The 27,207-nt window shown below is 36.6% G+C and overlaps 2 protein-coding genes across 8 annotated transcripts; one reads left to right on the top strand and one right to left on the bottom strand.

Moving 5' to 3' along the window:
* Positions 1-26,826, bottom strand: LOC11415152 (putative disease resistance protein At3g14460). Of its 7 annotated transcripts, none has more exons than XM_039831729.1 (9): positions 26,608-26,826; positions 26,419-26,483; positions 25,821-25,880; positions 6,938-11,214; positions 6,632-6,844; positions 5,916-6,004; positions 788-974; positions 556-612; positions 1-453 (listed from the first exon to the last, which is right to left on the bottom strand). In XM_039831729.1, the coding sequence occupies exon 4, from the start codon at positions 11,183-11,185 to the stop codon at positions 7,130-7,132; it is 4,056 nt and encodes a 1,351-aa protein (XP_039687663.1). In that variant the 5' UTR covers positions 11,186-11,214; positions 25,821-25,880; positions 26,419-26,483; positions 26,608-26,826; the 3' UTR covers positions 1-453; positions 556-612; positions 788-974; positions 5,916-6,004; positions 6,632-6,844; positions 6,938-7,129. The 7 variants fall into 7 exon arrangements, with proteins under 7 accessions (XP_039687663.1, XP_039687662.1, XP_039687665.1 ...); XM_039831728.1 differs by having other exon boundaries at positions 25,821-25,877; XM_039831731.1 differs by having other exon boundaries at positions 788-970; positions 25,821-25,877.
* LOC112420043 (uncharacterized) lies at positions 22,735-24,618 on the top strand. The gene is made up of 5 exons (XM_024778645.1): positions 22,735-23,324; positions 23,459-23,655; positions 23,798-24,105; positions 24,151-24,385; positions 24,485-24,618. The coding sequence occupies exons 1-5, from the start codon at positions 22,735-22,737 to the stop codon at positions 24,616-24,618; spliced, it is 1,464 nt and encodes a 487-aa protein (XP_024634413.1).
* Positions 26,827-27,207: the final 381 nt, after the last annotated feature.

The following is a 27,207-nucleotide window of genomic DNA, read 5'->3' as shown; positions in this document are numbered from 1 at the left end:
TAATGATGCAGAAAGATAAACTTATTCACAAACTGAGAAAAAGTAATGAATTACAATCAGAAGTACTGCAATGAAAAGTAGTGTTTTATTGAATTTCACTAAATTGACAAGTCAACTTCCGGTGTATGAACTAGGAAGGACATACAAAGAGTAAGATGTTGAAGTGGATGCCTGAGTCTTGACATCACATCTCAACAATAATATTCTCTGTCTGAAACACATGTTTATTCCACTTGGAGTTGGTTAACTTTGTACTGATGCTCCTAGTTTCCTTGGAGTGGTGCGTTGCAGAATGGTTCTGTGTTACATTTGGCAGCATATAAAATGCAGTCCAGTCTTAGTAAGAATCATTGTAAGAGTCATTGGTTGTTCCAAACACCATGGAAGATCCCATCCACCATGAGGACAGTGGTTTTTTCTCAAGTTGGATGTCATTGAATCCACCAAAATTCCCTTAAACAACAAAGTGGCATGTCATTCAATTTTTTTATCACTTAACAATTAAAAATATAAATAAAATGAAAATCACGGTAAAAGGCCACATGGCATCCTCACCATGTAATTGGTTGATGCAATTAATTCATCGGCTTCTTTTCTCAAGTCTCGTGTTTCCTGGGAAGACACAAGAAGAAAAACAGACAATCAGCGTAAACAGAATAAAAAAGATGGCTCATAAAGTCAGAACATGGTGTATGACAATTTGTTGCAGAACACTTTGAAACATAGTTTCAGAAGACCTTTATAAAAGTAAGTGAAATATATTTCATTATAATGCTTGAATACAAACCATGAACAAATTGGAATGGATGGAATTCAAACAATGTCAGCCTCTTCCCTTGCCCGCACATGATCACGAGGCTCTACGTCGAGTCTAAATCATCTTTGGATGAAAGAAACAAAAACCAAAATTTCTTTGTTGCGAATTTGGGTGCCCTGCTACCTCTTTTTTATAGCAAGAACAATGCCTTATCTATCTAAACCATGTATTTAACAGAAAGTAAGCAGATTTTAAATTAATGAAAGTCTGTTATGAATGTTTTCTTTTTTTTTCTTTCTAATTTCCAATTTTCATATACTCAGTTAAGTGTAGCCTAAGAATGCTGAGAGCACTTTGTTAAACTGATACAGTAGGTCTCATTTTATTTCTTTCCAAATCTACATTACAAGAGTGTAAAGGTATTCTATATATACAAGTAAAAAACCTATTTTTACTAGACTGAAATAATGGTAAATTATTTCTGATTACAAATCAAATCCCTATGATTCCTCATGATATATCAGAGGCATAACTCACGCCAACGCTCCCCCTCAAGTTGGTGCACAGAGATTCTGAATGCCCAACTTGTCAAGTGAGTTGAAAAAGTTTTTGCTGCATACGGCTTTTGTGAGTATATCTGCTAACTGGTGCTCAGATTTAACAAATGGAAATTGAATTATTTTGGTCTCCAGATTTTGTTTAATAAACCGCCGATCTACTTCCACATGTTTGGTTCGATCATGTTGAACCGGATTGTGAGAAATGTTTATAGCAGCCTTGTTGTCACAAAATAGTTTCATTTCACAATTTGGAGCAAATCCAATTTCTGTCAACAACCTTCGCAGCCAAAGGAGCTCACAAAGACCCTTAGCCATCCCCCGAAATTCAGCTTCAGCACTGGATAATGCTACAACCTTCTGTTTTTTACTTTTCCATGAAACCAAATTTCCTCCAACAAAGGTAAAATAGCCTGAAGTGGATTTCCTACTTGTGATATCTCCCGCCCAGTCGGCGTCTGTATAGCCTTCAACCTGAAGATGATTATTTTTTTTGAACATTAATCCTTTTCCAGGCGAGGATTTCAAGTACCGGAGAATCCGAATTACTGCATTCATGTGATCTTCACTTGGATTGTGCATGAACTGACTCATTACACTTACAGCGTAGGCTATGTCAGGTCGTGTATGAGATAGATAAATAAGTTTTCCAACTAACCTTTGGTACCTTCCTTTATCTGTTGGCACTTGGTCTGGATATTCTCCAAGGTGGTGATTTTGAATGATTGGAGTATCTACTGGCTTACAATCTAGTAATCCAACCTCTGATAAAAGATCTAGAATATACTTCCGTTGAGATATAAAGATGCCTTGCTTGGACCTAGCAGCCTCAATCCCTAGAAAATATTTGAGCCCTCCTAGATTTTTCATTTCAAATTCTGTTGCCAATTGCTTTTGAAGCCTTTCTATTTCCTTAGAGTCATCTCTGGTAATGATCATATCGTCTACATAGACGATCAAAGCTGTAACTTTACCTTCACGATGTTTTAAGAATAAAGTATGATCTGCATTGCTTTGTTGAAAGCCATATTTTCTCATTGCCAAGCTTAATCGCCCAAACCATGCTCTAGGGGATTGCTTCAACCCATACAATGAACGTTGCAACTTGCACACCACTTCGGTCTTAGAACTTGTCATATATCCTGGAGGAATATCCATATATATTTCTTCATCGAGATATCCATGGAGAAAAGCATTTTTTACATCTAATTGATGTAATGGCCAATCAAGATTTACAGCGAGAGATAGAAGGACTCTTACAGTGCTCAACTTAGCTACAGGTGAAAAGGTTTCTTGATAGTCTACACCATATGTTTGTGTAAACCCTTTAGCCACTAGTCTTGCCTTGTACCTTTCGATAGATCCATCAGCTTTATACTTGATCGAGAAAACCCACTTACAACCTACAGGTTTCTTCCCCTTTGGTAGAGGTACAAGATTCCATGTTGTATTCTTATTTAATGCCTCCATTTCTTCATTCATAGCTTGAATCCATCTCGGGTCTTCAAGAGCCTCTTCAACATTGGTAGGAACACTATGTGATGAGAGCTCATTTGCAAACTTCTTAAGAGGTTCAGACAACTCCTCTGTAGAGACATAATTAGTAATTGGATACCTCGATCTTTGGTCTTCCACCTCAGGAGAGTATCTTTTTGGTGGTTTCCCCCGATTATGCCTGTAAGGAAGCTCATAGCCAACATTGATATCAACATTATTATCAAGAGTAACAGGAGAGCTAACCTCAACGATATTTTCTAAAGAAGAGTCATTGGATACTGGAGAGAGAGGGGGGTTTGTTGCTTCAACTTCTAGAGAAGGGAAAAATGTTTGAGGAGCCTCATCGGAAACCTCATGAGATGGTGTATCGATATGATTGAACCAGTCAAACATCATCCAATTCGATTCTTCTTCTCTTGTCTCCCCCTGAAGAGAAGAATTTGATGAGGGAGGTGCATAGAAAGTGTCAAATTCGAGGAAAGTCACATCCGTAGTTACATATGTATGCCGATTGATAGGGTCAAAGCAACGGTACCCTTTCTGGTGTACACCATACCCCAAAAAAAGGCAGCGAATGGCACAAGGATCAAGTTTTGTTTGCTGATTTTTATGTAGGTGAACAAATGCAACACAACCAAAGACTCGAGGTGGGAGCATTTGTATTGTGGGTAGTGACACAAATGTTGACAAAGTTTGCAGCGGAGTCTTAAAATCAAGAACCTTCGATGGCATCCTATTAATGAGATACACTGCTGTAGTAACAACATCAGCCCAATGGTGGCTAGGCACATGAGCTCCAAGTAAAAGAGCACGAGCAGTTTCAAGGATATGGCGATTCTTACGTTCTGCGGTGCCATTTTGCTGGGGAGTTTGTGGACAAGTGGTTTCGTGAATAAGTCCATGTTGTTGGAAATATTCACGAAATTGTTGATTCACATATTCGCCACCATTATCAGAACGAAGAATACGAATCTTTGATAAGTATTGAGTTTGAATCATTTTATGGAATTGTTGAAATTTTTGGAACACTTCATTCTTGTGTTTTAACAAGTAAATCCAAGTCATTCGAGTGCAATCATCAATAAATATCACAAACCAACGAAAGCCAAAGACAGAGGATTTTGGGGATGGACCCCATACATCAGAATGAATCAAAGCAAAAGGAACATCAATCTTATTCATACTTAATGGAAAATTGACTCTATGACTCTTGGCTAAGATGCAAGCCTCACACTTTAAGTCCAACAATGATGTACCAATAAATAAATCAGGAAACACATGTTTCAAGTATCCAAATGAAGGATGGCCTAGCCTACGATGCCAAAGTAAAATTTGTTCCACTTTAAGATTTTCCGGGTGGCGCATGTGGTGTGCTTGTCCTACACTAAAATCCTCCATGTAATAGAGCCCCCCCCCCCCCCCCCCCCCCCCCCCCCCCCCCTCTTAGTACCACGCCCAATGATCTCCTTGGTGAGAATATCCTGAAGGAAACAGAAAGATGGATATATCAGCACAACACAATTCAAGTCGTTTGTAACTTGACTCACGGATAGCAACTTATGAGAGAGAGATGAAACAAGCAGCGTATTAGATAGTAAAAGAGAGGGTGATAACATCACAGTCCCAGCCCCTGTTACCGACGATAAGCCACCATTAGCATTGGAAATACTTTTGCGTCGAGGAGTTGAGCGTTTGGAAAAATCAGCCACATCAAATGTCATGTGATCGGTAGCACCGGAATCAAGTATCCAAGCATTGCGGTCGTCGACAGGATTAGAGAAAATTAGAGCATTACCTTGTGTAAGGTGGGAGCTTGATGATGGAATGAGTGACAAATGTGGTTCTGCAGAAGCTACAGCAGCTGTTCCTGGATCGCTATCAGAAGTGCTTGTATCTCGATGCTTCCAAGCTTGAAAATCTGTCCACCAATCTGGATAACCATGAAGTTTAAAGCATGTTTCACGTGTATGTTTTGTTCCGCCACAGTGAGAGCACTTAGTACTGATGTATGAGCTTTTATGTTTTGAGTTGGAACTCGCTTTGCCGGTATGTAATCTGAGACTTTTAGATGCAAGAACTGCTCCAGGTATTTCATCAGAGTTGTCTGTCATTACCGCTTGACGCAGAGCTTCCCTCCGTACATGTGCATAGGCTTGCTCCACCGTTGGAAATGGTTTCATCTGTAAAACATCGCTCCGAATATTATCTAAGCGGTCATCAAGCCCATCCAAAAATACATATACTCGGTCTTCTTGGAGGAGGGTGTTGTAATGTTGGATATCAATGGGGCATTCCATCGGATTTGGACGACGGAAGTCGATCTCACGCCAAAGTCCTTGGAGATCATTATAATATTTCTCAATAGATCCACCAGCCTGCTTGAGACGGCTTACCCGACGCCGAAGATCGTACACCTGAGAGGTGTCACTGCCATCAAAGTATGTGGTTGCAATTGCGTCCCACACCAACTTGGCTGTGGAGAATCGAATAAAATTACTGATGAGGGAGGTGTCCATAGAGTTAATCAGCCATCCTTTTACAATCGTGTTGTCAGTCCGCCAACGTCGAAAAGTAGGGTCAGTTTGAGGAGGTTGAGGAAGATCTCCATTGATATAACCCAGCTTGTCTGTGCCTGAGATATACATCTCGACAACCTGGGACCAAAGTGGGTAGTTGCTGCCGTCTAATTTGATGCCGATTGGTGCCACCACCGTATGATCAAAATTAACATTAACTTGTGACGGGGCTGCAGCTTGGTTCAAAACTTCCGTCATTTTCGCCGTCAATTCAGCTAGGATGGAGGACGATGATGTGTCTTCCATATTAGAATCAGAGTCGGCCATGGAAGGAGGTGGATTTTTAGGGTTTCAGAATTATATTAGGTTTTGGATCAGAAGCTCTGATACCATGTTAAACTGATACAGTAGGTCTCATTTTATTTCTTTCCAAATCTACATTACAAGAGTGTAAAGGTATTCTATATATACAAGTAAAAAATCTATTTTTACTAGACTGAAATAATGGTAAATTATTTCTGATTACAAATCAAATCCCTATGATTCCTCATGATATATCAGAGGCATAACTCACGCCAACACACTTACCATTGTAAGTAATATCTTTGAAAGGTACATGTTATGCCTTTGAATGTGCAAGATCAACTCCCTGGCATCCTTCAGCCCTTGATGCAGAACTGTCTCAAAGAATATAATTATTATGTCATCCAGTTGAATTTTTCAAAGTAAAATACATTTCATAATTCAAATCAGTACTATAATAAAAGTTTTAATACAACTTTATTTGAAAGACGACCTCTTAGGTCACAACCTTGTAAAAATATATCAAGATTGGATTAAAAGCAATTAAAAGCAAGAGTATTGAAGAAAATTAATGCTCTTTTATTTAATGGGTCCTGCTAACCGCTGCCCCCGGGGCACTGGTTAAGCATACCATAAATGGGAATTATTACCATAAAAGGAAACTGTTTTTGACTTTATTATAAATTAATTACACAATTTCAATGCATTAACTATTATAAATAAATTAATTACACAATTTCAATGAATTAACTATTATAAATTAATTACACAATTTCAATGCATTAACTACCATAAATGTCAAAGTTTCCGCGGCAGTTAACTGCCGAAATTTCCTCGGCAGTTAACTGCAGCCGGTTAACTTCCTCGGCAGTTAATTGCCGAAGGGGTATTTCGGTCTTTTACTAGTGTTTATCAGCCCTTTAACACGTGTATACAACAATTTTCATCCAACATGGACAATAGCTCGGTTAATCCAAACATGCAAATAGTAAGTATTTTACCTGAAGAGAAAGAAGATATGTTGGGAACTAAAAAGATAATTCTGAGCAGAGATTGAATCACCACACTCCAATTGAGTTTGTTCTCTAACACTCTTAACACAATCACCACAATCATCATTTCCGAAACTACCCTCACTCATATTGTCCCAAATCATACAAAAACAAAAGTCCCACCACTCTTCAAACTATTCCAAATGAAGAATCCCTCTTGTCCTGTGAAAAATTATATAAGTCAGAAAATAAGAATAAAAAAGGGGAAATAAAAGAAAAATAATAAATATTTGACAAAGAGATATATGTTCGGACCTTCCAAACAGTGTAATAACCCTTGTGTGTGGGAAATTTGTTCACCTTAATTCAGATGATATTCACAAAGAGTCAAAGTATGTGGGACCCATAACTTGGTCTTGCTAGCACTATGTGGCGGTGCAAATAATGTTCTTAATCCGCACTTCAGGGATGTGACTAATTGTGTGCCAACGCTCTCCTCCCTCCTTTTCATACTTCTCCTTTATTATTCCACAGTTGAGAATGACCAAAGTAGAAACTAGAAAGGGAGTTGGGTAGATCCTCCTTCTCTGGCAAGCTCTCAAGACTAGGACAGTTCCGAATATATAGCTTATTAAGAGATTTGAGGTGGAGAAAACCCTTTTTGTTCATTTTTCTTAGCTTTGAACAATTAATCAAATAAAGATCCTTCAGAGTTGGTGGCAGCAGATTCTCCTCTGGGAACGACTCCACGTTTTCAAACTCATCACTAACACTGAACCATTTCAAGGAATTGAGTTGGAACAAACCCCACTCCTCTCTCGAACCAATCAGTTTTGGGCAATTATGTATTCTGAGGTCCCTCAAGTTGGAAGGCAAACCACCCATTGGAAACGATTCCAGCTCTGGACAATCGTCCAGATACAGAGAACGAAGACTGGTGAACAAGTGTAGTTCCAAAGGCAAGGAGGAGGAGCCCCATCCTTCTATTGAAAGTCTTTGAAGAGAATTATAGCAACTTAAATCCAAAGAAGGACATTTCACAGAGCCAGCCAATTCCAACTCTTCAAGAAAGGGAAAATTGATTAAATTTTGGTCCACGGAGAACTCCGTGTATTGATTATCACAAAGGAGTAACCTTTTCAAGCTGGTCGGCAATTCATTTACCAAAATTCTATCACATCTCTGTATATCTAACTCTATCATATTATCACTCTTGGGAATTGATGCCTCCATCTTGTTGCAATCCCAAATCTGCAGTTTTTGTAAAGAAGGAAGGTGTTGAGGCAGAGCCCTTTTCAATTCGGGACAATTTCTTATAGAAATCTCTTTAAGCAAAGGAAACTCTCCAAGGCATAACAATTCCTCCAACTTGTTGCAATCCCAAATCTCTAGATTTTGTAAAGAAGGAAGGTGTTGAGGCAGAGCCCTTTTCAATTCGGGACAATTTCTTATAGAAATCTCTTTAAGCAAAGGAAACTCTCCAAGGCATAACAATTCCTCCAACTTGTTGCAATCCCAAATCTCTAGATTTTGTAAAGAAGGAAGGTGTTGAGGCAGAGCCCTTTTCAATTCGGGACAATCGGATATAGAAATCTCTTTAAGCAAAGGAAACTCTCCAAGGCATAACAATTCCTCCAACTTGTTGCAATCACAAATCTTCAGTTTTTGTAAAGAAGGAAGGTGTTGAGGTAGCAAGGCCCTTTTTAATTTGGGGCAATTTCTTATAGAAATCTCTTTAAGCAAAGGAATCCCTTCAAGACAAAACCATTTCTCCAACTCGTTGCAATCAAATACATGCAGTTTTTGTAAAGAAGGAAGGTGTTGTGGCAGAGCCCTTTTCAATTTGGGACAATCGAATATATAAATCTCTTTAAGCAAAGGAAACTCTCCAAGGCATAACAATTCCTCCAACTTGTTGCAATAACTAATCTCCAGCTTTTGTAAAGAAGTAAGGTGTTTAGGCAGCACTGCCTTTTTCAATTTGGGACATTTTCTTATAGAAATCTTTTTAAGCAAAGGAAACCCTTCAAGACAAAACCATTTCTCCCAATTGTTCATCTTCTCAAATTTCAAAACTTCAAGCGACCTAAATGGAACAATTGTCGAATCGTTGTCGTAAAACTCTTGATCGATGATCTTTATTTCATCACAGTCACAAACAGAAAGCTTTCTGAGAGAGGGGAGCTGCTCAAGTCGGGGACATAGTCCACATCCATCCAGTTGAAGAGATACTAAGTTGGATAAATGACAAGCCCTTAGCCAACTTGGAAAGCTATTACCTTTGTAGTGTTTTATGTTGAGCTTCTCCAAGTTGCTATTTGGTTGAAGAGCCTCAAAGACATCCGACTCTCTTCCATTGGTATTAAATTTGTAACTCCACTCCATATTTAATTCTTCTACATGTTCCTTATCTTTCAATTTTGCTGCTGCCGCATCTTCGAGACTAATGACATGTTCCAATCCTGAAATACAAAGTTTCCCTTGAAGATGATTGAGATTACCCAACTCCGTAATATCAGACCCACTCTGTTCTCCCACAACAAAATGACTCAGTGTTTGAAGATGGTTTAGCCTCCCTATCTTCTTTGGCATCTTCTTTATATTACAGCCTTCAAGATTAAGATGGCGTAAACTGACTAGTTTGTAAAAATTTGAAGGGAGTTCAGTCAATTCATAACACTTCTCCAATATTAGTGTCTCTAAATTATAAAGGTTACAAATAGAATCTGGCAACCTTTTAATCTGTGTGCCTCTCATGTCTAGATAACGCAGCAGCTTTAGATTTCGTATCTCACCTGCTAGTTCTTTGAGTTCACAATAACAGAATGACAACATCCGAAGATATTTTAGTTTTGAAAACAGATCACGTTGCACATTGTTGCTTATCATGAAGCGTTCTTGACCATACTTTGGTCGTACTACCAACAGGCTGCGTAACCCCTTAAACTTATAAATGTGCTTTAATATTTGCTCACCATCTTTGAAATCAAGATTGCACCGAATGTGACGTGTTCTTTCAGTTATATCTTGCAGATTATCACTCTCAATTTGTAAGCAAAACTCTTGGGACTCAGATTTTGCCAAATCATTAACAAGATCATGCATGAGAAATCTTGTACGACCATCATAGTTTAATTGTTCGAAAAATGAAATGGACTCTAGGTAATCCATGAATTCATTTCCCAATTCTTCTTCACTTTTGTCTCTTCCGCAGTATTTCAGCAAACCTTCTGCCATCCAAAGCTTGATCAATTCATCCCTGTCAAACTCAAAACCCCTAGGAAATACAGAACAGTAGGCAAAACAGCGTTTCAAACTGGAAGGGAGGTTATGGTAACTCAATCTCAAAGCCGAGTTAATGTTACTATCACCATCACCATCAGCTAAGCGCCACATGTCAGCCTCTAGTATCTTTTCCCATTCATGTTTAGAGAATTTTTTCCGCAAGAGGTTCCCCAATGTTTTCACAGCTAAAGGCAACCCTCCACACTTATCTACAATCTTTTTGCCAATTGATTCAAGTTTTGGGTATTCGCTTGCATTTTTGCCGTGAAAAGCAAGTGTGGAAAATAAACTCCAACTGTCACTCTTCTCCAATTGTTTCAAATCAAATAACTTTGTAGATTTCACAATTGATGCTACATTTTTATCGCGTGTTGTCACAATAATCTTACTCGTAGAAGATCCTTGGTTAAAAGGAAGTAGTAACGTCTCCCAACTTTCCTCATTCAGTTTCCAGACATCATCCACAACAAGTAGATAGTTCTTGGCTGTTAATATTTTTTGTAGTTGCCGTTGGAGTAGTTCTAAGTCTTCGCTATTTGCTGCAGAATCAAACTTCCCAATGATTATTTTGGTAAGTCCAATAACATCAAAATACTTAGATACATGGACCCAAGCTTTAATCTCAAACTTCTCTTGTATTCTGCAATCATTGTAGACAAGCTGAGCAAGGGTGGTCTTTCCCATCCCACCCAAACCAACTATGCTGATAGTTGATACTTGGTTGCCATTGTCCTTGTAAGACAGCAAATAGTTAATTATTTCTTCTTTTTCACCTTCTCTACCACGTATGGAAGATTCATCCACCAAAGATGCAGTTGGAGATCTTTTTGAGGATTGTGGGCTAACCGCGCCTTCATAACTAGTGCAACTTCTTTGTGTCAATCCCAAATCACCCTTTTGCTCTGCAAGATATTTTAGCTTGCCTAGCAACTCTTTGATCCTAGATTCAAATGGATTAGTGATAGCTGAAAGCAAGTATTTAACCTTTGATCCCAACATATCCTTGCTCTTGAGTTTTACATTTGTATCAATCTCATCCAACAATTGATCTACTTCATATACCTCATGTTTTAGATTATCAAACCACTTCTTCACATTTTGGTTTTGGTACTTCTTTGTCTCTGCATCATTCAACAATTGATCGATAGAATTCAGTGTGACTTCAAGTTTCTCAACCAACTTTTTATTGAAGAGGTCTTTGAAATCTCTTGAGCCAATTCTCTTAAGAATGACTGGAAAGAATGACGAAAGAACTGCTCCGCCAACCAGCTCTGCCATGATATTGTAGTCAAATCCTCAGAGGCTCACTGCAAGTTGATAATATGTTATATTCTGTTGAGCAAAATAAAATAGAACCAGAACTATCTTTCTATAAAAAGTTGGAATATCAATGTCAAACACTTATAACATACATTTTATATGAAGTGTAGAGTTCTAAACATAAATTAAAAATAATGGATTGTTTAATTAATGACACGCTATGCAGTTACAATAACAATTATGAGAGATGCTATTTAAAGCGAAATATATTATAACGAATTCACAGCGAATGGATTATTTGCACTAAGTTTGGTGGTAAGCAGAAAACATGGGTAGTGACTCGTGGAGGACGAAAATGAAAGAGAATCGTTACACTGCCATTTACACGTTGTGACTCTTTCGTGAATTTACACGTCGTCAACAATTGTATATAGCCATTAATTATTAGTTCATGATAATTTATTATTTTTTTGAATTTTTCTAATAGATTTTGTACTCTTATTTTATTGTATCTGATAAATACAATGTCCAACCAAGTAATTGTACTAAGATAAAAGAAAAGAAAAAAAAAGAATTGAACCCAGGTCACTGCAGCGCATGTAAAATGAAATGATAATCAATCAACGGAGTGTTTCTATGGTTTGACATTTTTCTTTCAACCCTCCGATTTTTTTAGGTGAAATGTGCTCTTGTAAATTTGAAGTTAAACCAAAAACTGAGTATACTATAGCCATTAATTATTCCATCCAAAATCAAACACGGGTTCTTCTAAAAGAATTCAAATAGTTTGAGTTGAAATTCATTGTTTGAATAATAATTTGAAGAATTTTCAAAATGATAGAAATTTATGAAGCATTTTGTTCAAGTTAAATTTAGAGAATTTCAAATGACACCTAAAAATTAAGAATTACAAAATTCTTCATTGTTATAATTGTTCAAATTTTTCATTTTGGTCCTCAAATTTTCCAAAATTTTCAATTTGACCCCAAAAAATTGCAAATTGACCCTTCAAAATTTTCAAAAATTATAATTTAACTCCCCAAACTTTTCAAAAATTATTATTTGATCCCTCAAATTTTTTGAAATTTACAAATGGACTTCTAATTTCTATTTTCAAATTTAACCCAAAAATATTAAAATTTATAAAAGTTGTCCAAAAATGATGACAATGAAATTTTTTATTGCTCCATCCAAACAAAAATATTGATAAATGAAAGCATTTTAATTGAATCATTTGAATTGCCTAAAATTCTAAATTCTTTAAAAAAATTAATTAAAAAATTATAAAGAATCTGGATTTGCATTTGAATATGTGGTTCATAAAAAACGACAAATTTGAATTGAAAAAAGATACTATGAAAATTCCTCCAAATACATACAACTAAACAATAATTCCGCTAATGAGCTATTTAGGATCTAATATTTTTTAATGCTCAATTGCAATTTTTTGTCATCTTATTTTGACTTATTTACGAAATTAATCATCATATTTTAAAATGACTCAATTTTGATCTATCGGTCAGATTTTTATACTTAGAAAATGGTAAAACTATAATTCAAACAAAATTTTTTAATTATTGTTCTTCTAATTTCATGAGTATTATCATTCTACATCATAAGGTCGTATCCCATGCCATTTAAACATTCTTAAGTGCAAAAATAGAAGGAGGGATCTAATTTTTTTTGTTGTGGATATAATTAAGCCTATTCTTAATACATTGTATGACAAGAAATTGGCTTGATGGCTCATTAAATGAACGATTTGAGCAATATAACAAATATGATAAAAATTGATTTTTTAGGGGAAAAAATATAAAAAATTGTTGATCATTAATGACTTGAAATTGAAATTAAGATTAATATATTCATCGAACTTATATGTGAAAATGAAAAAAAATTAGATTTTTATTGAACATTGAAAGGGTTAGAACATTTTCTCATGATGATGTCCTCGTGAGTTTAACTCATTTGTGCATAATATATGCAAGGTCTAGGGTTCGAACCCCGACCACCACAAAAAAAAAATCTCATAATGGCATGAAATTATGTTTTAAATATTCATCAAACTTTATATTTTTTTTTAAGATCAAACTTGATATTATTTCTTCAAAAAGAAAATCAAACTGTGATATTATGTTTAGAGTTCTAACATACTGTACGTACAATTTACATGAAGTTTAGAGTTCTAACATAAATTAAAAATTTATTAATTTAGGGCAATTAATTATTTTTATTTTTTTGAATTTAGTAAATGAAAAAACTATTAATACAAATATTTTGAACTTCATATTAATACTAATATTTTGCATAAGCACAGTCCAATTGAACTTTATATAATACTAAAATTATTAATTCAGGACAATATTTTGTACTCTAACTCTTGGTTCATTGTATATAATAAACACAACGATAATTTAACAAATATAATATAAATTAGTATCTTTTTTAATACCACCAAATTAGTAAGAAAATCTGTTTAAAGGTATAATTAAAATTATAAAAAAAATAAGTCAAAAATCATTATTCCTTCATATATAATATTGATAACATTGTTTCTATTGTACATTCTTTAAGAATAATATTATTAAGGGCTTAAATAGTAACTTTTTTTTTTTTTTTTGTGGTAGCAAGGTTTGAACCTGACCTTACATATATTATGTTTTGTTTTTACCAATTGAGTTAAGCTCACGAGGACAAAGATTAAATAGTAACTAAAATAGTTTAAATAAAGATTAAATAGTATCTAAAATAGTTTAAATGAAGGGGTAAAATATATGATAAAAAAAGTCAACGCAAGCTCATGTATTGTAAGCCTATTTTCTTGCCTATTATATATATATATATATAATCAAGGTAGTAAAAAGCGGACCGGACCGGCTCGACCGGGAACCGGACCCCTTTCCGGTCCGGATGGTCTTTAAAACTGCTGGTTCACAGAACCAGGTCAACAACCGGAAAACCGGTCAAAAGCTGGAAAAAACCGGAAAATCGTCGGTTCAGATGTCTAACCGTTTGGAGTTATATTTTTTCAGAAAAAAATGTTGATTTCCATTTCCTATCGATCTGTTCCCATTTTACACAATCTTTTTGCCATTTAATCTCATTTTGTTTAATTGCTACAAGATTGAAAACGAAAAATAGATTGGCTGAATCAGAAACAAAGTAAAAATATCAGTAAAAAACAAGAATTTAGAAGAAAGAACAATGAGGGATGCAAACAATCCATGCAATTCATTATGTTGAAGTTTCCATGTGCAGATGTGGGAGCTGAAGAATAGTGAACCATGCTTGTTAAGAATGGGAGATGAAAAAGGTAGGAGGCGGCTCCTTCATTTCACAGTTTTAGATTGACTGTGTTGTAATTTAGGATTAATGATGAGTTGGGCTTATAAAACAAGCCCATGAAAAATGTCTTTATTATTTAAAAAAGAAGTTTTAAGAAAGAGATAAGTAAATTATAATTGACTGTGTATGAGGAAAGTTTTGTTATTTTATTTTATGACTTTTTTTCCTTAATTTTTTTACTAAATTGTAATAAAAAACATTTATTTTACTAGAATATTATAATAAAATAATAAAAAAATATTATTTAGTTGAATCCGGTTAAACCCCGGTCCAACCCCGGTTGAACCTTAAAACCTTAAATTACCTTGTATATAATATAGATTAAAGTTTTACTAACACCTATTGTTGCTTTCAAATTATAACAAACCAAACAAACAATGTTCATCTATTTTAATGACGCTGGGAATATAAAAAAAAAATATAATCTAAACTCTTATTTTTTTAATAACAACAACAACAATCATTATTATTGAAAATGTTGTTCAATGACAACAATAATATAACAAAAATCATTATAACAACAATAATATAACAACAATCATTATATTTTATTGTTCAAAAAAACAAACAATCATTATATTTTTTAATAACGCCAACAATATAACATTATTATAGGTCCCTAAAAAAACATTATTATGATAAAAATTGTTTACGGGTATAATTAAAATAAAATAAAAATCATCCTAAAATCCCCTAATAGAATAAAGAAGAAGTTACGTACCAAAAAGAATATTAATAAGTGGACTAATGACAATTTATCGCCTTTTAGAATGATTGAGAATACCTTTCTTAAAAAAAAAAATGATTAAGAATACCTAAGAGTTGATTTATTTAACTAAAAAAAAAATTATTTACACACAATTTTTTTTCCAGAAAAGGACGCGTGCCAACTGTTTAAAGTAGGGAAGTTTTTACTTGGTTACAAGACCAAATACATAATGTTTAGGCATACACACAATGATGCACTTGTCCCCAAAATGCTTATTTTACTTTATTTTTTATCTTCTTATTATAAAAGCTTATAAGGTTAAGCTTTTGCTTTTGCTTAACCCTAATGATAAGCTTAATTTTCCTCTTAAACATCTTTATCTAGCTTCCTTAGACCAAGTGCAATGACTATTGAAAATGGCTTTCAACATATTGAATCATTGGAGTGGGGGGTGTTGAAATTGAAAAAAAAAAACTGAGTTTGAGGAAAGAGATGATGAAGAGGTTCAACATGTTGAAAGCCTGGCCCGAACAGACACGTAGCGCGTTGCGAGTGGCTCAAACAGGCATGTGTGATGCACGCGCCAACAGGGCGCGTGAGAGATCCGGAACGCGGAGAGAGAAAGAGAAATGGATAATTGCTGTGACACGTGGCATGTTACGATTGGCTGCTTGGATTTTTATCTTCTTAATAATTTGGACTCAATTATTTCATTGCAAATTTTTATTTTTTTTATTTTTTATTTTACCAAAATTCGTGATTTTTTTCTCTACAAATAGAGACTTGGATCATTTGATTTGAACACAGAAAAAAAAAACCAAGTTTTTCACTCTCTTAATCTTATTATTAGCTTTTCTTTTGAAGTATTAGTCTTTACTGAGTGAAATGGATTCCAATAATAATCAATTCAACACCCAAAATTCAAATGTTGCGTGCTAGATCCGAGTTGCGTGATGCAAATGTTCATCACGAATTACAAGCAGATCTAGTGAAGCAAATATGGACAAAGTTTGGAATGTTTCGTGATTGAAGATGATTTGTATCGTACTAAATAAATTACTTGTGTGTTGTGTGCTTGTTTGTTGTCTTGCATTTTAAGCTATTTGTGTGTCGCGTGCTTAGTTTGTTGTATAGCATTTTAAGTTAAGAAAATAAAAATAAATTATTTAAATAAATTTTGTTTTTACAAAAAAAAAAAATTGTTAAGTGTATCTTTATTTTAATTTAATTATAATTGATAATTGTAATTTTATGTAATTATAAAAACAAAAATATAAAATTAAATAAGAATAAGAAAATAAAAGGTGGTGGGGTAGAATGTTGAATGAAAAAACCATTGGAGAGATAAAAATTGAATGAGTGTTGAATTAAAAGAAAGAAAATGATGTGGAGTGTTGGGAATTGAAAAAGTGGATGTTGAGGGTTGTTAAAAATGTTGAACCAATGTAAATGGTCTTAGCAAGTCTCATGTGCATTTAATGAGGTATATCATGAATGCATTTAATGCACATCTTGAAATCGATAGAACTAAGGGTGTGTTTGTTTCAAATTTACCAAATTTATTCCTAAGAATAACATTACTTGGAATATAAAGATGAGAATTTTATTCCAAGGTATTTAGAAAAAATATGTTTGGTTAACTTCATAGTATTCCAAAGAACCTTAAAAATAAGGATTATAATAGGTAATTACACATAGACATATGTATTTTGGAAAAACTTCTCTATTCCCAGGAATATTTTATACCTGGAATAAAATTTAGTAAACTTGTAACAAACATAGACATGTGTTTTTTGTGATTTTATTTCCAGGAATCTACAAATATAAGTTGAAACAAACACACCCTAATTGTAATATGTGAAGCTTTGGGACTAATACCTAAAATAGAACGAGACAAATATTTCTCATTAATAAATATTAGTAAGAGAGCGGGAGAGTCAGAGAGCTTGGCGGCGATCATGGTGCATATCATGTTCGGCCGTTCCGGTCCTTTTCACCGGAAGAGAGATTTCATAAGGGGGGTAGGGTTTCAAGCAGGGAGCCATATATGGGGAGGGCAGGGGGAAATTGGATTGACGTGAAACCGCGACGTCGGAAAGCGTTGCGACAGGAGGATCGAGGTCTTGACAGACAGCGGGAGGCTCTTTGGTCCGATGGCAGATACGGCTTTGGCTTTAGGCGGTCTAGGTTTAGGTTTGCTGTGCGGGATGGTGGGTTCTTAAGGGAGAGGTCGTGGGATTCCTCACCTGTGGAGAAAGCCTGTTACACTCGCTCACGACACCCTAGCAGGGAGGATGGTGTTGCTTTTCGCCGGAGGGTTGGGAGACGTTTGTCTCGTCCACGCAACTTAAAGGAGGTGGTGGCTTCGCGTGCGGTGGCGGCTGGATTTTTTGAGCGGACGCGGGAGGTTGTGTGTGAACGGAAGGATGGTGCAGTTTCTCCCCTTAATAGGTTTGTCACTTTCTATTTCACAAATTTTCCTATGCTAGCTCCTAATTTCATTCTTAGGAAAGGTTTTGAGGTGTGTGGGATGTTGGAAGAAGTTTTTGTGCCTAACAAACTGAATATTAATGATGAGGCATATGGTTTTGTGAGGTTTTCAAATGTGTGCGACATTGATAAATTGTTACGTGCGGTGAATGATGTTCACTTTGGTACTATGCGTGTCAAAGCGTCTTTAGCACGTTTCCATAAGTCAAACTAGAAAGGGGCGGTGGTTGAGGCTATGAAGGCTGACGTGACTACTAGTGACAAGTCCGGTCACGTGGGGAAAGAGGCTGTGGTGAGTTGTGTTCGCGTTCGGGGCGGTAAGCTGGTTAAAGCGGTGTCAGGGAGCGATATGGAGGCGGACGGGAGGCACGGACAAGCTGGGCCCATTCTTGAGAAAGTTCGAACGTCTGATTTAGGGAGGGAAGCTGTACCCAAAGATTTGATGGCGAAAGCGGAAGGAGTGTCCACTAAAGCGAATGTGGGCGACGACACTAGGCAGCAGCAGTTGTGTGAGGCTAATTTGGCAAACTTTCAACACAAGAAGTTGGTAAGAATGTATCGGTTGGTGGTCAGAGACCTGATTTGGGCTAGGCAGGGATTGATTGGAATGGTAACGAATGGGGAGGCGATACCGATGATTCAGAGGCGTGTGGAGGATGCTGGCTTTCGTGACGTTGATATTATTCCCTTGGGGGCTGATAGGGTATTTTTGCATAGATTGTCGAATGGGAACATTATGAAAATTGTGTCTGAAGCGAAGCTTTTCTTCGATTTAATTTTTTCTAATATTGTGCGTTGGGATAAAGCGGTGTTGCCTTTTCAGAGGTGTTTGGTTACAAGTGAATGGGGTGCCGGTGCATGCGTGGAGCGAAACTTGATTTAAGCTTTGTGTTCTAGATTGTGGGCATTATCTTCGCACGGATGAGTGTACTTTAAACAGGGAGAGATTTGACTATGTCAGGGTGTTGGTGGCGACTACCTCGTTGTACATTGTGAATTTGACGAATACGATTTTAATTGATGGTGAGCTAGTGGATATAAAGATGTGTGAGGAATGGGGGGTCAATTTGGGAGACGACGCCTGTTTGCATGATGTGGAAGAGGAGTCGAATAGTTCTACTGACGAGGGTAATGTTGCTTTCCATAGGGATTCAGAGGCGGATAAGTGATGAGTCATTTATTGACTATTTTTATATGCTTTTTAGTTTAGTTTTAATTAGATTTTATTTTATTTTATATTAGCATTATTTCCTTTTTAGGATAGTTTACTACAAATTGCATTTTATTTTATTTCAGGAATGAATATTGGATGGATTGAGTCTTGGAGCAAAAGAAAGGGACTTGAAGCCGATTGGATGCAAAAATATGAAGATTGAGAGACAAAAATATGTCTCCCCACAGTCAGAAGCTTGGCACGGCCCGTGCTAGCCTTGGCACGGTCGTGCCACCATCCAGAGTGCCTTTTGCTGCTTTTGTTTAGATTTTAAGCTACTCTATTTTTAGCCCAAATGTAATAGCTTAGATTTTAAGTCGAATGAATGCTATAAATAGAGTAGCCATCCATCACAAATATTCATCTTTTCTTGGAATGCAATATGTGACAATTGTCTTTCTAATAAAAGTTCATTTACTTTCCTGTTATTTACTTTTATGCTTTCTCTCTTCTTCTCCTTGTCTACGATGAACATTAGTGAGTAGACTTCTCTTGTCTTGGGATTGTTGGATAAGTCTAATGACACAATCCTAATCAAACCAAGCTTTAAACCTTAATCTTGTGTAACCCTAATTTCTTATCTAAATTCACTGCTTTAACATGGATCAACCATTATCAAACTGTGGAAACGAAAGTGGAGGGTTTGATAATAGTTTATCCATCATCTCAAATATCAATTCATAAAACGAAAGTGGAGCTTTGATATTCGAACAAGTGAATTTAGACAAGGATTGCAAAGGCAACGAAATAGTCTTTGCAATCTTTGAGACATATAGTTTCGATCTTCAAGGGAACTAATAATGATCAAGTCAGCGAAATAGGCTTGGTTGTTAGAGGAACCAAAATCTAATAGTAATCAAGTCAGCGAAATAGGCTTGGTTGCTAGAGGAACAAAAGAGAAACTGTCTTGAGAAATTAGGTCTAACATAAGGTTATAAGTTTAATAGTTTGGTTTGTGAAGGACTTGTCATTAGGATGAACCAATAATTCCAAGGCTTTTATCTTATTTATTTTCTTGTAATTAAAAATCCAACTTTTTATCTGAAACTCTTTCGTCTAATCATCATTAAAGGTTAATTGGATTCATAACTCCCTGTCGGAACGATACTCTTATTTTACTACTTCAATAGAACCGTGCACTTGCGGTTTTATCTCATCAATAAGAACTTGGATCTCTTAATGGATGAGTTTGTTAATGATTTGTCAGAGAAGGAGAAGACCGTCCTGCTTAGACAAGATAAATCCGTGACGGGGGAGCATGAGGTCTCTAAACAAGCTGACGCGGAGGGCCTTTGTAATACTCCAGTTGCCTTAGCAAGTCAACTTAAACAATCACCTGTGCACCGTTTGATTGCTTCGTTTGAGGGAGCGGATGAGGGTGTCCGGTTGAAACCCACGAAGAGGAGTCTTCGTCAGTGTTCGTGTCCCCATGGAGGGAATCGATCTCCCTCTACCTCGGGACCGTGGAGCATGGAGTGGCTTCAGTCAATCAAGGTTGGTTCGAAGTGTGACACCTCTGCGCAGCTAATGGCGGATACACCCGAAGGTGTGGACGACGATCCGTGCTGTAAGAAAGTTGGAGGTGTGTTCAACCATTCAGTTCAATGTTTTAAAAAGGTGGCTCGGTTACCTAGGTGTGGACGACGATCCGTGCTGTAAGAAAGTTGAAGGTTATCAGGAAACAAGAACGTAAACGTCAACGGGAGATTTGTTTGCAACAAGCGATGGAGGGGGCTCCTCAAGGATTGTTGGAGGGAACTACTTCATCTTCTTCTGTTAATAACGATTGGCAACATTGGGTGGTGCCACTCATAATAGGTTTGAGGTATAGGTAGAGACATTGGACTTGTTTTTCCAGGTGCCACTCATAATAGGTTTGAGGTGTTAAAGGGAGAAGGTAAGGAAGCGAAATCTGGTGGTGTGGAGGGGTTTAAGGTTTTGAAGGATGCGGAGTCGAGAGGAAGTCTGTAGTTGGGGATGGTGGGGTTTAGGGCGGTTGGGAGAGGGCAATGAAGCTGTTATCTTGGAATATTAGAGGCTTGGGCGGGGTAGAGAAACATAGAGAAGTGCGGTTGTTGGTTGGGGAAAAGTTGCCTTGGATTGTGTGCCTTCAGGAAACAAAATTGTCGATTTTCTCTTCTACTCTTGTGGCGTCTTTGTGGGGTAATTCTAATTTTAATTTTTCCTTTCGACCCTCTGAGGGAGCGTCGGGGGGGCTTTTGATTATGTGGGCAATAAGGAGGTGGAGGTGTGGTCTTCTGTAAGCAGGCAACATTTTTTATTGATTCATGGTAAGTTTGTTCAATTGAGTGAAGAGTTTTATTTAATTAATGTGTATGCTCCATGTGGTCTTCGAGAGAAGGAGGCGCTGTGGGTATCCCTTTCCGCGCAATTGTCGTTGTTAAGAGGTAATCGTGTGTGTGTGTTTGTGGTGATTTTAATGCTGTCCGGAATATGGATGAAAGACGATCAGTCAGGGGTGTTCATGCTTCAAACGATCATATTGCGTTTAACTCTTTCGTAGAAGATAATGTGTTGGTGGATTTACCTCTTTTTGGTAGGAATTTTACTTGGTTTAAAGGTGATGGTTGCTCCATGAGTCGGCTCGATCGATTTTTGTTGTCGGAGGAGTGGTGTCTTCAATGGCCGAATTGCATCCAAACAGCTCTTTTAAGGGGTATATCTGATCATTGCCCTCTGGTTTTGTCGGTAGACGAGGAGAATTGGGGACCTCATCCGAATCGTATGCTGAAGTGTTGGTAGGATGTTCCGGGGTATAAGCAGTTTTTGTCTGATAAATGGCGGTCGTTTCAGGTAGATGGTTGGGGGGGGGGGGTTGTTCTCCGTGCAAAATTAAAATGGATCAAGGAAGCTCTGAAGGAGTGGCATGTTACACATTCCAAGGATTTGTCGGGGAAAATTAAATCTTTAAAGGAAAGGCAATCAGAGTTGGATGGGAAAGGGGAGTCGGAGGATTTGTCGGCTGCTGAAATTGAAGAGTTGCACGTTGTCTCATCTGATATTCACTCTTTGTCTCGGGCTAATACTAGCATCGCTTGGCAACAATCTCGGGTCCACTGGCTTCGAGAAGGGGATGCGAATTCTAAGTATTTTCATTCCGTGCTTTTAGGCCGTCGTCGTCGTAATCACTTTCACTCCATTGTTGTTGATGGGACGGAGATTGAGGGAGTTCTTCCCGTTCGGCAGGCGGTTTACTCACACTTTGAGAATCATTTTAAGAGATGTGGGACAGAAAGAATCGCTCTGCACAACTTGACGTTTCAGACTCTGAGTTATGCGGAGGGTGGAGGCCTTACTAGGCCTTTTTCTTTCGAAGAGGTGAAGGCAGCTGTGTGGGATTGTGATAGTTATAAAAGTCCAGGTCCGGATGGGATGAATTTTGGTTTCTTTAAGGACTTCTGGGGTGATTTTCAGCAGGACATTATGCGGTTTATGGTAGAATTCCATCGAAATGGGAAGCTGTCTCGAGGTATTAACTATACTTTTATCGCGCTTATTCCAAAAGTAGATCATCCTCAAAAATTAAATGACTATCGCCCCATTTCACTAGTAGGCAGCATCTATAAAGTTTTAGCGAAAGTTCTTGCTAATAGGTTGCGGCAAGTGATCGGTTCAGTTGTGGCCTCTGAGCAGTCAGCTTTTGTTCAAAATCGGCAGATTTTAGATGGGATTTTAATTGCCAATGAGGTGGTAGATGAAGCCTCTTGATTAAAAAAGGAGCTACTGTTATTTAAGGTGGATTTCGAAAAAGCTTACGATTCGGTTGACTGGGGATATTTGGATGCGGTTATGGAGAGAATGTCTTTCCCTGTTCTCTGGAGAAAATGGATTAAGGAATGTGTTTCGACTGCAACAGCTTCAATCTTAGTTAATGGTAGCCCAACTGATGAGTTTCCTTTAGAGAGGGGGTTACACCAAGGTGATCCTCTTTCCCCTTTTATTTTTCTGTTAGCAGCCGAGGGGTTGAACATTATTATTAAGTCTGTGGTAGCCAGAAACATCTTTGAGGGCTATAAAGTTGGGGCGCCCGCTTCTGTGCCAGTGACACATCTTCAGTTTGCTGATGATACTCTGATCCTTGGAGTTAAGAGTTGGGCGAATGTCCGGGCTATGCGCGCGATTTTGGTCTTGTTTGAGACTATGTCTGGTTTGAAAGTAAATTTTAATAAGAGTATGCTGGTGGGTGTAAATGTCTCTGATTCCTGGTTGTTTGAGGCAGCCTCTGTTCTCCATTGTCGAGTGGGGAGAGTGTCGTTTATGTATTTGGGCCTCTCTATTGGTGGTGATCCGCGTCGATTAATTTTTTGGGAACCTCTTTTGCGTAGTATTAAATCGAGATTGTCTGGTTTCAATAGTCAGTTTTTATCGTTTGGTGGCCGGTTAGTTCTCTTAAAGTCCGTCTTGACCTTTCTACCTGTCTATGCTCTTTCCTTCTTCAAGGCTCCGTCAAGTATAATTTCTTCCCTTGATTCTATTTTTTCTATTTTTTTTTTTTGGGATGTGAGGATTCTAGGAAGCTCTCGTGGGTTAGTTGGACCACTATTTGTTCTCGGAGGGAGTATGGAGGTTTGGGGGTGCGGGAGTTTAATATTGCGTTATTAGGCAAATGGTGTTGGCGTTTGTTGGTTGAGAGGAGTAGTTTATGGTATAGGGTGTTGGTGGCGCGGTATGGTGAGGAGGATGGGAGGTTGGCGGTTGGGGGCCGGAGAGGTTCTTCTCGGTGGCACGCGATTGCTAATATCTAGGGATGTGGTTTTGGGTGTTGGTGGTGGGTGGTTTCAGGAAGGAGTGTCTCGATTGGTAGGGGACGGGGCTGATACTTTATTTTGGCATGATTTGTGGTTGGGTGCAGTGCCTTTTCGTGTGCGCTTTAGGCGCCTTTTTGACCTGGCGATTGATAAGTCATGCACGGTCGCTCACATGTTCTCTAGTGGGTGGGATGTGGGGGGAGTGGGTTGGAGATGGAGTCGGAGATTGTGGGTGTGGGAGGAGGAGATGCTGGGGGAGTGTACTATTTTACTTCGTAATGTTTCTTTGCAGATTGGTGTTAGAGATACTTGGAGATGGTTGCTGGATCACTCGACAGGTTATACAATTAGTAGCGCCTATCAGTTGTTGACTTCTCAGGATATCCCTCAGGTCGAAGGTGCACCTGCGTTGGTTTGGCATGATCATATTCCGCTTAAGGTCTCAATTTTTGCTTAGAGGCTGTTGCGGAATCGCTTGCCGACACGGCAAAATCTGGTTCATCGTGGAATCCTTTCAGATACTGCTGCTGGTTGTTTGTTAGGGTGCGGAGCTGTGGAGACTTCTCAGCATTTATTCATATCTTGTGATTTTTATGGTTCATTGTGGTCTCTTGTTCGGGCGTGGCTTGGTGTCTCTCGACCTGATCCATGTTTTGTTTCCGATCATTTTCTTCAGTTTACTCATTCAGCAGGTGATTTGCGAGCAAGATGCTCTTTTATGCAGCTTGTCTGGTTGCTTTGTGCGTGGATTATATGGAATGACCGTAATCAAAGGTTGTTTAATAATGTAGGTAGTTCCATTGATCAGTTGTTGGATAAGGTCAAATGGCATTCTTTGTGGTGGTTAAAAGCTAGCCATGCCGTTTTTGTTTTTGGTTCTGATTTGTGGTGGTCAAGACCTTTGGATTGTTTGGGTCTTGGCTAACTCTTAATTGTATTTGTATATCTGTAATTTTTTTGGAACCCCTTAGTACACTTTGTACTGGGGAGAGCCCTTGACTTGTTAATATAAGTTCCATTTTTGATTGTTCAAAAAAAAATATGTGAAGCTTTGAAACTCTTCCCCATTTCCTAGCCTAATCCCCTATTTCTAGGCTTAATTTGAATTCAGTTACAATTTTCCCTATTATCTAGGCTAATTTATATGAGTTGTATTGTAAACGAGAAAAAATAATTCCATCTATTTTGAAGGATACCTTAGTGGTGCTGGAAACCTCTTCTATTACACAATGTAAAATAAGTCTTGCTCATGTACCTCTGTACCACATCTAAACATCTAAACACTTTCATCCTTAAACACAACAATTTCATTCACCCAAGTTTCTAAACCCCGTCACCTTCCGCAGCCGCAATCTCAAGGCCATCGTCAACGGAGGTATGCAATTTGTTTATTCTTAATTTTTTATTCCATTTGTTCTTCCTCAGTTTGATGCGGATTTCAATTTTGATTGATAGTTTCTTAATACTAATTATGTAATGCATTGTATCTCTAATGTTATATATTCATTACAAATTAGTTAAGGGTACAACTCATTCGTCAATTTTATTCGTTGGTTGGATCCGTGCATCGCACGGGTCGATGTTCTAGTTATTAGAAAAAATATCTCGTTGTAAATGTGTCTAAACACTATACATTTGGTCTTGTGACCATAGAAGACTAGCTCGAAAATCAGTATTGTAATTTTCAACAAGTAGGTCCTAGTTTTCTCTCTAAATTTTCTCTTTTCGTTGGTTTTGGGTCAATTCTTGATCTGAAATCACCCCTCTTCATCTTTTATCATATGACCCCTCTTCATCTTTTTTTTTTTTTGAGCAACCCTCTTCATCTTTTATCATATGTTTTTGTTCACAGATTCATCATTTAGGTTTTTAGCGATGTTTAATAATGTAATCTATCAATTTAAATGAATGAATATCATTTTATTTGTGTCAAAAAAATTATTACGATTAACCCTTCAAAAAAAAACTCATTATCGTAAGTAACCCTTGAAAAAAATTCATTATCATAATTAACTTAAATAGAACTTAAATACTTCTGTCAAAAAAATATTATACTTAAATATAACCGGGACAAATCACATAACATAATTTGAAACATTAACTTTGATTAACAAGGGAAGAGATTACCTAAAATTGTGAGAACAAACAATCTGAGATCTTTGTCGGAAAAACACAAACTGAGATCTGCTAAGTAATGAGAGTATAAAAAAAAAATAGAGAAAGATTTAGAGGCAATATAAAATAGTATGTCAAATATGAAAGTAACAACATAACGTGAATATGAGAAAGAAAGTTATCACAAAAGTTTAAAAAAAAATAGTTATACAAATTTCTTTTTTTTTTCTTCAAAAAAATCATTATCATAATTAATTTAAGTGTCTTGTTAACCAGGTAATGGTTAAGGAAACCAAAAATAATAATTTTACATTGAAAACTACTACAATTTTAAAACTTTTAAAAAGTTGAATTCATCACTTTTTACCACTTTCCAACACAATATTTTTTATTGTTCTCTTAACCAATGTCATAAGAGCACTCATTAGCAACATATGATGGTCCTTGAAAAAAAAAAAATTAAACTAGGATGGATCAGTAACATAGTTTGTATTATTAACTTTTGTTAACCATAATTAACTTAAATATAAATATAAGTATAATCGGGAATGGGATGGATCATGTAACATAGTTTGAAAGCTTAACTTTTGATAACGAAGGAAGAGATTACCTCAAAGTGTGAGAACAAACTAACTAAAAACTTTGTCTAAAAAAGCCACCAAATTAAACTGAGATCTGCCAAGGAAATAAAGAAAGATTCAGAGGGAAATATAAAATATGTCAAATATGAGATTTGAGCAAAAACGGAAATTTAGAGTAAAATATGTGTTTACTACTAAGATTCAAAGAGAGAAATTACTTGAAAGTGAATGGAAGAAACAAAGTGAAGAACTTGAAAGATCACCCAAAGAAAGACTTAGAGGAAGCAATGCAAAATATTAATGATGAAGTTTAATATTCATATGAAATTAAGAAGAAGAAAATGAATGGTTTGCTTTTTTGTATCAACTGGTATGAAAGATGAAGTTTGGTATCAAAGAAGAGAAAGTGAGAAGTAAAAAATGAATGCGATGATTTACTTTTTGTATCAACTGATTGAACACATATATATATAACGCGTCTTTGCACCTTCCCATCACTTGCAAGGAAATACAAAGGTAAATAAATTTTTCTTTTTCCTTTCTTCGAATACCTTTTAAAGTTTGATGAAAATAAGACAATAGTACATATATTTTATGACTTAAATGATCAATTTGTAACAAAAAAATTGAAAGGATTTTGATTGGTTATAAACAGTGAATTTAAAAGACCGCTTGAGATATTTGAACTATTTTTTTTTTTTTTTGTCTAAAGAAACAATTTTGTGGTTAAAAAAATCAACTCTTATATATTTTCAATCATTCTAAAAGGCGATAAATTGTCATTTTTCTAAAGAAGAAATTTATTACATTTCATTAGC

This window comes from Medicago truncatula, chromosome 3, assembly GCF_003473485.1.
Source record: "Medicago truncatula cultivar Jemalong A17 chromosome 3, MtrunA17r5.0-ANR, whole genome shotgun sequence".
In the NCBI taxonomy this organism is placed as follows: Eukaryota; Viridiplantae; Streptophyta; class Magnoliopsida; order Fabales; family Fabaceae; genus Medicago; species Medicago truncatula.
Note: the sequence above shows the minus strand (reverse complement) of the source record. Positions and strands in the feature narration are given on the sequence as shown.

What these genes read in the sequence shown, in the direction of transcription:
- LOC112420043 (XM_024778645.1), top strand. Translation starts at nt 22,735, where the DNA reads ATGGAGAGAATGTCTTTCCCTGTTCTCTGGAGAAAATGGATTAAGGAA. An exon ending in TCGAAGGTGCACCTGCGTTG is followed by an intron (nt 24,106 to 24,150) that starts GTTTGGCATGAT and finishes ATTTTTGCTTAG; the next exon opens with AGGCTGTTGCGGAATCGCTT. An exon ending in TCAGTTTACTCATTCAGCAG is followed by an intron (nt 24,386 to 24,484) that starts GTGATTTGCGAG and finishes TTAATAATGTAG; the next exon opens with GTAGTTCCATTGATCAGTTG.
- LOC11415152 (XM_039831729.1), bottom strand. Translation starts at nt 11,185, where the DNA reads ATGGCAGAGCTGGTTGGCGGAGCAGTTCTTTCGTCATTCTTTCCAGTC.